We start from the raw sequence: 12,422 nt of genomic DNA on the forward strand, positions 1-12,422 counted from the left end.
TGAGTAGGAAAGTGTCTCAAATTGATTTTCAGTAACTATTTCAGTCAGCACTTTGAGCTGCTCTTAGGTGCCTGGTGCCATTACATCCTTGTGGTCAATAACTTTCCCTTTTCTTTTCTTTCTCTTTTTTTTTTTTTTTTTTTTTTTTTTTTTTTTGTGGCTTCACAAATTAAAATAGCTTTCTGCTCATTATGATTTTGGTGTGTATATTTTATCTCTGATCCAGCATCGTGCTGGACCCTTGGTAGATCTCACTGGAACATTCTTTGAAAAGATGCCAACACAGCTCAGTCATCCCAGACTCCCTTCTTGCCCCTGCTTCAGACTTGGCTTAGAAGTCAACTCTCAAAAGAGAGGTTCCTAAGACGACCCTCTCTAAAACAGCAACTCTCAGGGGCGCCTGGGTGGCGCAGTCGGTTAAGCGTCCGACTTCAGCCAGGTCACGATCTCGAGGTCCGGGAGTTCGAGCCCCGCGTCAGGCTCTGGGCTGATGGCTCGGAGCCTGGAGCCAGTTTCCGATTCTGTGTCTCCCTCTCTCTCTGCCCCTCCCCCGTTCATGCTCTGCCTCTCTCTGTCCCAAAAATAAATAAACGTTGAAAAAAAAATTTTTTAAAACAGCAACTCTCCATGACTCTCTTCTCATAGGCTGCATTGTTTTTCTTCAAAGCACTTTTCTCCCACCACCTGATGCTCTCCCACGGGAACAGGAATGCCAAAAAGCCAGATTTTGTTTTGTTCATAGCTGCATCCATCCCTAGAGCCTAGCACTAGCAGGCAGTGTTTTCTGAAGGTATAACGAAGGTTAGAAATGGTGGCAGCTGCCCAAAGGGATGTGAATACCCGTTAGAAATGGATTTAGCTCTCGTGTACATAGATAACGATAGTACAAGAGGGGTTCAGATGACATGGGAGCTGCGGTGAACGTGCTGTGGGTATTTGAGTGGTTCATTACTTCTAGCTGGCTTCTTAGGAAATGACATTTAAGCTGCGTCTTATTTCAGACTAGGGAAACTGATAAGCAGAGGCTCACAGGTGGGAAAGTGAACAAGGGTAGTATGTATGAGAAAAGATGACGTATTCAGTTTGGCTAGAACATACTCGTGAAGAAGTAAGAAATTAGTTAGAGAGGTAGCTTAGATTCAAGTCAGCGGAAAGTCTTCAAATCAAAATTGAGTTTGGGTTTTGTCCCCCTGGCAGTGTGGAAATTGTTTTTTTCCCTCCTTAAAAAGGCAGTTATATATGTGGCATGATTCACCTTCACAGGAGGAGACTGGAGACTGAAGTCTGTTTTTGTTACTGTATTTAATTTTAATTCCAGTTGGTTAACGTACAGTGTAATAATGGGGTGCCTGGGTGGCTCAGTTGGTTAAGCGTCTGACTTTTGATTTCGGCTCAGGTCATGATCTTGCGGTTTCATGGGTTCGAGCCCTATGTCCATGCTGAATCTGCTTCGGATTCTCCCTCTCTCTTCCCCTCCCCCGCTTGTTTTCTCTCGGTCTCTCTCAAAATAAATTAAAAAAAACCCTGTAATATTCGTTTTAAGATGTACAGTTTAGTGATTCTACACTTGCATTCATCACCCCGTGCTCATCATAAGTGCCCTCCTTAATCCCCACCATCTGTTTCACCCATCTCCCACCCTCCTCCCCTCTGCTAACCATCAGAGTTCCCTGTAGTTAAGAGTCTGTTTCTTGGTTTGCCTATCTTATTTCCTTTACTCATATGTTTCTTAAATTACATGTATGAGTGAAATCATATGGTATTTGTCTTTCTCTGCCTGACTTATCTCACTTAGTGTTATACTTTCTAGCTCCATGCATGTGGTTGCAAATGGGAAGCTTTCATTTTTTATAGCAGAGTAATAGTTCATTGTGTGTGTATACACATACACACACACACACACATCTTTATCCATCAGTCAGTGGACACTTGGGTGCTTCCATAATTTGGCTATTATAAATAATGCTGCTATAAACATAGGGGTGCATGTATCTCTTTGAACCAGTGCTTTTGTAATTTTTGGGTAAATACCCAGTGGTGCAATTACTGGATTGTAGGATCGTTCTATTTTTACCTTTTTTTTTTTTTTTTTTAAAGGCTGAGACCTAATCATAGGACTAGAGACCACTCCCCTCCTCCTCCCCCTCACCCTAACCACATTTTTTTGGTAATGTTTATTTTTGAGAGAGAGACAAAGTGTGAGCAGGGGAGGGACAGAGACAGAGGAAGGCACAGAATTTGAAGCAGGCTCCAGGCTCCGGTGCTGTCAGCACAGAGCCCGAAGTGGGGCTCGAGCCCACCAACCGGGAGATCATGACCTGAGCCGAAGTCGGACATCAACCCGACTGAGTCACCCAGGCGTCCCTATTTTTACCTTTTTGAGGTACCACCGTATGGTTTTCCACAGTGGCTACAGCAGTTCACTTCCTACCAACTGTGCATGAGGGTTCCTTTTTCTCCCCATCCTCACCAACAATTGTTTCTTGTGTGTTGATTGGAGCCATTCTGACAGGTGTGAGGTGATATCTCTTTGTGGTTTTCATTTGCATTGCCCTGATGTTGAGTGATGTTGAACATCTTTTCACGTGTCTGTTGGCCATCTGTGTGGAAGACTAAAGTTTGAATTGTGGAGTAGGTGGGGGAGGGTAGCAACGAACTTCAATTAAAATCATGTAGTTTAAAGGTAGGAAGACAACAGTGGTCAGCAAATTGACAAATAGGTCAGATATGGAGAATAAGGGAGGTGGAAGAAGCCGAGATAACTCTAAGCTTTATATTTTTTTATATATATATGTATTTCAGAAACTCTTTATTTAAAAACATTTTTTTTTAATGTTTATTTTAGAGAGAGAGAGCACGCACATGCGCTCCTGCGTGCAGGCGGGGAAGGGGCAGAGAGAGAGGGAGACAGAGGATCCAAAGTGGGCTCTGTGCTGAGAGTGGAGAGCCCGATGTGAGGCTTGAACCCATGAAACCGTGGTGAGATCATGACCTAAGTCGGAGTTGGATGCTTTACTGACTGAATCACCCAGGCGCCCTTCTAAGGTTTTGAATTTGTGGGAAGTAAGATGGTGTTGTCATTACAGAGAATATGAAGACAGAACAGATTTGAGAAGGAAGATTAATTTAATTTTGAACATGTTGCTTTGAGGTGTTAGCATGTGAATGGAGAAGTATAGTTGGCAGTTGGAAAGTTACCAGATTTTAAGATTTGGGAATCGCTTGCAGAGTGGTTTCTCAAGCTTCTGATTGTGAAGGAAGAGTCAAGAGATTACACGGAGAGAGAAAAGAAAGTAGCCGAGAGCATATTCTTGGGAAATAGCTCTGTTGAGAGAATAGGAAGAAAAGCCAAAGAAAGACAAAGCCAGTAGGAGAACCAAGAGAGGACAGCATGAGAGAAACCAAAGAAAGATACTTTCAGGAGGAAATAAGAGTCCTGAAAAAGCTGTTAAAACCTTGCGAGTGTGATACAATATCTTCTTGGTCATATTATACATATATTACTCTGCTGTACTGTTTAGCATAGTTTTTTTAATTTTTTTTTATTTTTTTTAATTTTTGGGACAGATAGAGACAGAGCATGAACGGGGGAGGGGCAGAGAGAGAGGGAGACACAGAATCGGAAACAGGCTCCAGGCTCCGAGCCATCAGCCCAGAGCCTGACGCGGGGCTCGAACTCCCGGACCGCGAGATCGTGACCTGGCTGAAGTCGGACGCTTAACCGACTGCGCCACCCAGGCGCCCCAAGTTTTTTGTTTTTATAATATTTAAGTAACCTATGCCCGCAGCGTGGGACTTAAACTCACGACCCTGAGATCAAGAGTCGCATGTTTTCTGTCTGAGCCAGCCAGGAGCCCCAGCATAGTTCTTTACACATAGTAAGTTCTCAACAATTTAGCATAACTTAAGGAAATCCTGGGCTCTCACTTGTTTCTCTTTAAAGATTAACATTTGGCAGAATGTGATCTGTGTTTATTGAGGTTCAGTCTACTGTGTCCCGCTGGCGACTTGAAAGTAAGGTCATTGGGAATAATTGGTGCTTTGAACGTTTTCTACCAAGTTCTGTGTTGCAGAATTCTTCTGAGATATATTCGTGATATATTCTTTCTGTTTGTTTGTTTGTTTGTTTTTAAAGTTTATTTATTTTTGAGAGAGAGAGTAGGGGAGGGACAGAGAAGGAGGGAGAAACAGGGTCCCAAGAGGGATTGATGCGGGACTCAATCGCACAAATTGGAAGATCATGACCAGAGTTGAAATCAAGAGTCAGATGCTAACTGCCCGAGCCACCCAGGTGCCCCTAAAAATTTTATTTTTAAGTACTGTCTATACCCAGTGTGAAACTCGGAACCCACGACCCCAAAATCAAGTGTCGCATGTTTTACCAGCTGAGCCAACCAGGCACCCCATTCTGTGATACAGCCTTGATCTTTATGATTTTTGTTACAACTTTGGTAAAATAGTAAAAGTTCTAGCAAGCCGTAATGGAAGGATCTCCGAGTGCCAGGAGGAGAACTGCTGATGCAACTCAGGGATTGGATAAGTGCTTGTATTCCTGTCTCACACTTGATCTGTTTAGCATATGAATTATTTTAAGACTGTCTTCAAGGAATATATTATCACTTTTGTAGGTGCTTTCAGAAAACAAATAGGAAACTAGAAAGAGAATAACTTGCTACAAGTGCAGGAAGACATATCAGGAAAGTGGAGCGGATTTGTTGAAAAGCTGACTGGAAAGATTTCAGTAGCATTTTGCACAAGAGTCAGGGCCAGAGAGACTTGGTTACTTTGGTGCAGCATTTTATACATTAAAGACAAAGATGGGATCTCCATTATAACAGAAAGAGAAAAGTCTCTCTCTATTAAAGAGAATTTTTAGATGATCAAATTTGATTATGAATTGACTTGAAATTTTATAAGCCACTCATGACAAGAACAGACTTTTGAATACAGAAATACCAATGATTGAGACAAAGGGAAGGTAGTGCAGCCGGTAGCTGGTTTGGTGCTTAACAGTAAAGCATCTGTCTGTATCTTTTCTGTGTGACAGCACATTAAAGATAAGAAAGGTAATCTGATTACAGTATGCACCTAGGAGTGCCTGGCTGGCTCAGTGGGTGGAGCATGTGACTCTTTAATTTTAGAGAGAGAGTGCTAGCAGAGGGGTGGAGAATCTTAACGTGTGCGGCTCAGTCCCATGACCCTCAGATCATGACCTGAGCCAAAATCAAGAATTGGACGCTTACCCGAATGAGCCACCCAGGTGCCCCAACACAGTGATTACATAACTCAGTACATTAAGCTGTGTGGCATCTTTATGATTCCATTCATTAAGCAGAGATTAAACAGGCTATTAGAATAAGTTCCCTGATTGTCAAAGCAGAATAGTAGCATATTCACTTAGGAATTTTTACATGGTTTGGATTTTAGCACTTCAGTTTTGGTATAGGATGAGGAGTTGTTTTGGTAAAACTTAACCTCTTTAAGGTCTGATTTAAGTGAAAATATTTGTTAGGTCTTAGATACTTAAATTGAGAATTGTAATTTATTAATTTATTAGTAATTTATTTTTTAATTTGTGTGAGTCATATGATGATTCGTTTTAAAATCCAGAATAGCTTATACAAAGCTATTCTGATTATTTTGCTTTTTTAGCGTTTCCTCTCTTTTGTGAGATTAGTCGAGGTGTTCAAGTAAGTACCTTTATTTGAGTCCTCTGTCATCTTCACAACGTGGATTTGTTCATATTAGTGAATACTCAGAGGTATTTGGCTTGAGTTAGATTAAAAGCCTCAAAATATATTCTGTTAAATTTTTTCTATTTACTATAGGACATCTTTTGAATGGAGGGAATGGGCGTGGATCTAGTGAGTGCCACAGTCTTTGTTCTGTCTGCATCTTTCATATGATGTTAGAGCAAAAACAGTTTCTGAAGCCCTGCTTTGAACACAGATGGTATCACAGAGTATTTCATATGTCAACAGCACAGTTCCTTCCTCTCTCCTTTCCTAGTTTTATAATATCTCTGAATAATATTGATCAGAAAGTATATTGGAAGAGGTTCTTCGTAAATGTATATTCATGTTCATATTAATTACACACCTGACTAGGTTGATTTCAGTGAATTTAAAATAAAAATAACTTTATGTGTTTAATTATTGCACTTCTGATCATTTGTAGGCGAAACCTAACCAAACTGTCACTGATCTTCAGCCACATGCTGGCGGAACTAAAAGGAATCTTTCCAAGTGGACTCTTTCAAGGAGACACATTTCGGATTACGAAAGCAGACGCTGCAGAATTTTGGAGGAAAGCTTTTGGGGAGAAGTAAGTGCCCAAATAATTTGAACTATGAAAAACTAAAGCATATGTTTTGGCCTTTTGTGTATTTTTAAATTTTTTATCTAATTTTTAACTTTTTTTCCTTTTTTTTTTTTTTAATGTTTATTTTATTTTGAGAGAGAGAAAGAGTGGGGGAGGAGCAGAGACGGGGAGAGAGAAAGAATCCCAACCAGGCCTGCTCAGCAGGAAGCCCGACACAGGGCTTGATGTCACAAGTGATCTCACAAATGTGAGCTGAAATCAGGAGTCAGATGCTGAACCAACTGAACCACCCAGCTGCCCCAACTTTTTTTTTTTTTTTTTTTTTAACGTTTGTTTATTTTTGGGACAGAGAGAGACAGAGCTTAAACGGGGGAGGGGCAGAGAGAGAGGGAGACACAGAATCGGAAACAGGCTCCAGGCTCTGAGCCATCAGCCCAGAGCCCGACGCGGGGCTCGAACTCACGGACCGCGAGATCGTGACCCGGCTGAAGTCGGACGCTTAACCGACTGCGCCACCCAGGCGCCCCTGCCCCAACTTTTTTTAAGTAAACTCTAACCCCAGTGTGGAGCTCGAAATCACAACCCTGAGTCATATGGTCTTCGGACTGAGCCCCTACTTATTTTTTTATGAATGGAATAATATGGGAAAGCATAGAGAAAAATAACGAACATGAATGTACAGTAGCTTCCCCCCTCCCCCCCTTACCTGCAGTCTTACTTTCCATGGTCTCAGTTCCCTGCGGTCAACTGTGGTCCAGAAGCAGGTGATCCTCCTGATACTTCATCAGAAGGTCACTAGTAGCCTAACACTACATCACAGTGCCTACGTGATTCACCTCCCTTCATCACATCACTTAGGCATTTTATCATCTCACATCACCCACCACAAGAAGGGTATGTACCGTAAGATATTGTGAGAGGGAAAGATCATATTTCCATAACTTCCACTACAGTATATTGTTACAGTTCTATTTGATTAGTTATTGTTCTTAATCTCTCAGTGTGCCTAATTTAGAAATTAAACTTTATCTTAGGTGTGTGTGTATAGGACGGAACATAATATATATAGGGTTTGGTATTTACCTGCGTTTGCAGGCATCCACTGAGGGTTTTTGCAAAGTATCCTTTGCAGATAAGGGAGGACGTACTGTATCTGCTTCCCTGCTTTGATGTAAATAGTTAACTCTTTTTTCTTTTTGGAGAAAATTTCGCAGATTCAGTTGAGACCCGTGCTCTTTGTTTGAATATTTATTTCTTTTTCTCCCCATCCGTTCTGCTGTTAGTGGACATATGTTTCACATTATTTGCTATCACAAACAGCGCTGAGGTGAACAAAATTATATTCACCTTCATAGGCAGGAGCTTCTTCATAGTTCCATGCTAGGAGCAGAATAGCCAAATCAGGGGGTTTCACATCCTCTGCTTTGCCAGATATTGCCCAGTTGCTTTCCAAAGTGGTTATACTAGTTTATATCCCTATGAGTAGTGTACGTAAATTCCAGTAGCTCCACAGTCTGGCTAACACTGGTGATGTGAATTGGGTGTCATATTTTGCTTTATAGTCCTGATGACATGGGAGACTGAGCATCTTTTCACAAGTGTGACCAGTCAGGATTCTTACTCTAACTTGCCTGTTCCTCTTCCTGACTTGTCCTTTTTACTACTCTTTCTCCTCTTGTAAGATACGGATTGTCTGTTAGTTACTTACATTACAAGTATCTTCTAATCTGTAGCTGGTTTTTCCACTTTCCTTATATCGTCTTTTGATGTATAGAAGTTTTAAATTCGACAGACAGATTCATGAATTAAGCTTATGCTCTTAAGTATTAATATAAATGTTCTTGTATGTCCTCTGAAACTTTGGATGAAGGAAATGAAAAGATAGAAAACAATAAAACTTTTTCATCGAATATAGAGATCCTAATGTAAATTTCTTTTTAAATGCCACCTTTTTCAAAATATGTGTAAATGTAAAACATAGAATAATTAGTGATTTCAAAATCTGGGTAAAGAGGATGGGAATAAGTTTAACTTTGTTTCTTTTAACTTAATAACTACATTAGAAAAGAGTTCAAAATGCCACTTGATGTCTTAAAACTTTTCAAAGGCAATGAGCTTGTATTTTGAGAAATAGAAATCCCATAGTATCTGGTGCTTGCCTTATCTGGGGTTTAATCACTTATATTAATAATTTATTCCTCATCCCTGTCAAACTCTGTTGCTCCTGTGCCATAAGCCTATTTCCTCCTGTCTCATCCTTGGGAGTGTGAGTTCCTCAAAGAACTCAGGATGTATTTCATGCTTTGAAAAAGTTATTTTGGGGGCCCCTGGGTGGCTCAGTCGGTTGAGCTTCTGACTTTGGCTCAGGTCATGATCTCGTGGTCCGTGAGTTTGAGCCCCGCGACAGGCTCTGTCCCTACAGCTCAGAGCCCGGAGCCTGTTCAGATTCTGTGTCTTCCTCTCTCTGTGCCCCTCCCCCACTCGCGCTTTGTCTCCCTCTGTCTCAAAAATAAACAAACATTAAAAAAAAAGTTAAAAAAAGAAAAGAAAAAGTTATTTTGGGGCGCCTAGGTGGCTCAGTTGGTTAAGTGTCCAACTCTTGGATTTTGGTTCAGGTCATGGTCTCACGGTTCGTGGGATCGAGCCCCATGTTGGACTCTCCCCTGACAGCTCGGAGCCTGCTTGTGATTCTCTCCCCTCCTCTCTCTGCCCTTCTCCCGCTCGTGCACGCGCACATGCGTGTGCGGTCTCTCTCAAAATGAATAAATATTAAAAAAAAAAACAACTTAGTTTAAACGTAAGCTTTCTGTTAATTGAGGCCTGGCCAGAGGTTGCATTTATTATATAAAAAGAGTAATTTCCTCTCTCTTTCCGTGCTTCCCTAAATGGAACAAATGTGTGAAGAAAGATGAGAAAGGGGTTAGTTTGTGACCTTCTGCCAAAGAATAGTGGAAGAAGATGTCTCTGTTACTAATGTACGCATTAGAAAGTTAAGAAATACATCGTTTACTCCCTTTCTCTTCTCAATCCAAAATATAGCTTAGCTTCTTTAAGAGAATTGAAATTGGTTTTAAGACCTCATGTGGCTTTCTTTTCCTTGGTTATTTTAGCAATGCCCAGAATTGTCTGTTGTCTCACTCAGTGCCTTCCGTCCCACCCCCCACCCCCCACCCAGGACAATAGTCCCTTGGAAGAGTTTCCGACAGGCCCTTCACGAAGTGCATCCCATCAGTTCCGGGCTCGAGGCCATGGCTCTGAAATCCACTATTGATCTGACCTGCAATGATTATATTTCAGTTTTTGAATTTGACATCTTTACAAGACTCTTTCAGGTAGGATACTAAAAACAAAACTAACAACTAGTTGTTGCCACTTTTCTGAAGAGAGAGCTCTTTAAAAAAGTAACATTTGAAAGTTTATTGTATAAAAGTATTTTTAGTCTAGAAATTATAAGCAAAAAAACCCCCACTGCCCTGTATTTTTGTTTATTTATTTATTGATAAAAATAACTATATGATCTCCTTTGTTCACCTCATATTTATTATCTCATTTTATTAGTGAGTAGTCTTCTTTTGCATTGTCTTAATGGTTTTGGAACGTCCAGAAAATGGGTATAATATGATCTATTTAATCAGTTTCCTGTTGCTGGACATTATGTGTTTCCAACTTTTTCTCCTATTGTATTGAAATTCTTGACTGTTAATATTGAGAGCTTCGAAAGAGCTCATTTATTTCTTCACATAAAGATAATGTGCATGTAGCCAAACTCGCATAAGCCTTTGTTTGCAACTTCTTAGTTGCACGTGTGGGTCCTGCTGTTTCTCTGATTTTTTTGTTTGTTGCCATTTAACCTCACTCCTGTCAGTAGAACTGCGTTAGAATGTCTTGAATTTCATTTTATGAAAAAAATCTTTCTGTAAGTGTATATTTGTTTTTTCTTAGTTTTTATAAGCTCTTATCTCAACCGTGTTTCCCTCAGAGTGACAACATAATTCAAAATTTGTGAGAGTCAATGGAGAATTTATCATTGAGAATCAAGGGTGTTTTCCTTCCGTTTTTCATTGCTCTGAAGTTGGTTTAGGTCTTGAGCTGAGTGGTCTGATTGAACTCTTGTTCCCTTAGCCGTGGTCCTCTCTGCTCAGGAACTGGAACAGTCTTGCTGTAACTCATCCCGGATACATGGCTTTCCTGACGTATGATGAAGTAAAAGCTCGGCTCCAGAAGTTCATTCACAAACCCGGAAGGTCAGTTCCTTGAAGCAAAGAGGTTTATCCTCCTATATTTTATTCTCTTGTGACCTTTGCCAGAAAGGAGGAAACACGATCTTATGTTAGTTCCCCAGCGGCCACGTTTCTTTACTGGGATTGCTGTCTGTTCACCAGAGGAATTGACGGATTCAGATCTTAGGGTTTGATAAATGCTTTCAAGCCACTTAAAAATTGAGCTTATGTGTTTCTTGCTTTTGCTCTGTAGTCATCGTAGAATCTATTATTGGTGGTCCTTTTGATTTTTGTCTCTGTCTCAGCTTCCACCCGAATACAAGTATGTAAAAGGTTCTGTTCCTCACTGTTCACAGTTACATTTTCCGGCTCAGCTGCACTCGTCTGGGTCAGTGGGCTATTGGGTACGTCACTGCTGACGGGAACATTCTCCAGACAATCCCACACAATAAACCTCTCTTTCAAGCCCTGATTGACGGCTTCAGGGAAGGCTTGTGAGTATCTACTGTTTGTCATCTGCTGGAGTCTAGGAACTTAGGGGTTGTGAAACTTGATCATCAGTGACTTTATTCCAGGGTTCTTTTACAGTTTAAGATTCAAGGAGCATCTTAACAGGTTATATTGTTTTCACCTCCAGGTTGTGTAGGACTTTTGTTTTTATTTAAAAGGAGTCATAGGGGTTGGCAAACTATGGCTCGGAGCTGTTGTTAGCTATGAGGCTGGCTGTTGTGGTACAGCCCGCACCTAAGACAGGTTTTCCCTTTTCAAGTGTTACTTAAAAAACAACAACCAGAGAAGAATACATGACACAGACAGACTTACGTGGCTTGCAGAGCCAAAAATAGTTACCGTCTGGCCCTTTACTGAAAAAGTTGTCAGCCTCTCAGACAGATAGAGCCTGGGGCGTTGTGGCCTAGAGAAAGAGCTATCAGTGTTTGGGAATATCTTCTTGGAACTGTTCTGTTTTTGTTTTGTTTTGTTTTGGTTTGTTTTTAGAGAGAGAGAGTGCAAGTGGGGGAGAGGGGCAGAGGGAAAGAGAGAGAATCTTAAGCATGCTCCATGCTCAACATGGAGACCGATGTGGGGGTTGATCCCTCAACCCTGGGATCATGACCTGAGCCGAAATCAAGAGTCGGATGCTCAACCTACTGAGCCACGCAGGCGCCCCTGTATGTTTTTTGAAGTATTAGTAAGATACATCTTTGTACTTACGCAAAACTACCCTTTTAGAATGAGAGAATTGCTAGATAAAATTTGTCTGTCTTGGTAGCAGTTACAAATTAGCTTTAGTAAAACCCCGAGGCTGGTTACTCTTTTTACAGCTATCTGTTTCCAGATGGACGGAATCAGAATCCTGACCTGACAGGCTTGTGTGAACCAACTCCCCAAGACCACATCAAAGTGACCCAGGTGAATTTTGTTGTATGGTATAACCATAGCTCTGGAGGCAAGCTTTTGTATGTACTTTACAGAACTGACAGTTCTATTGTATTAAGTGAGTGAAACATTTACATTTATGTATTTTTATCCTTTTTTTAATGTTTATTTTTGAGAGAGACAGAGGGCAAGTGGGGGAGGGGCAGAGAGAGAGGGAGACAGAATGCGAAACAGGCTCCAGGCTCCGAACTGTCAGCACCGCGCCCAACGTGGGGCTCGAACCCACGAACCTCAAGATCATGACCTGAGTGGAAGGCGGGTGTTTGAGCCACCCGGACACCCCAGAACATTTACATTTTAAACCATTGACTAGATTAGTGAATTTATGTGTGTGTGGTTTCTCTAAAGAACTTAAAATAGGACCGAGACCGAGTGCTTTTTTTCTCTTTTAACGAGAGACTATTGACCACTTTCGTACAAGCAAAATTTGTATAGAAAATAAGT

General features: G+C 41.1%; 1 protein-coding gene across 3 annotated transcripts in view; it reads left to right on the forward strand.

Moving 5' to 3' along the window:
• CBL (Cbl proto-oncogene) overlaps positions 1-12,422 on the forward strand; it is an 84,921-nt gene that overhangs the window by 44,318 nt on the left and 28,181 nt on the right. For all 3 annotated transcript variants that reach the window (XM_043579608.1, XM_043579609.1, XM_043579610.1), the window contains 5 exons: positions 6,178-6,324; positions 9,497-9,653; positions 10,444-10,565; positions 10,898-11,035; positions 11,864-11,951. In XM_043579608.1, coding sequence (XP_043435543.1) covers positions 6,178-6,324; positions 9,497-9,653; positions 10,444-10,565; positions 10,898-11,035; positions 11,864-11,951 — 652 coding nt within the window. The remainder of the gene's footprint in view (positions 1-6,177; positions 6,325-9,496; positions 9,654-10,443; positions 10,566-10,897; positions 11,036-11,863; positions 11,952-12,422) is intronic.

The sequence above is a fragment of the Prionailurus bengalensis genome, chromosome D1, assembly GCF_016509475.1.
Source record: "Prionailurus bengalensis isolate Pbe53 chromosome D1, Fcat_Pben_1.1_paternal_pri, whole genome shotgun sequence".
NCBI lineage: Eukaryota > Metazoa > Chordata > Mammalia > Carnivora > Felidae > Prionailurus > Prionailurus bengalensis.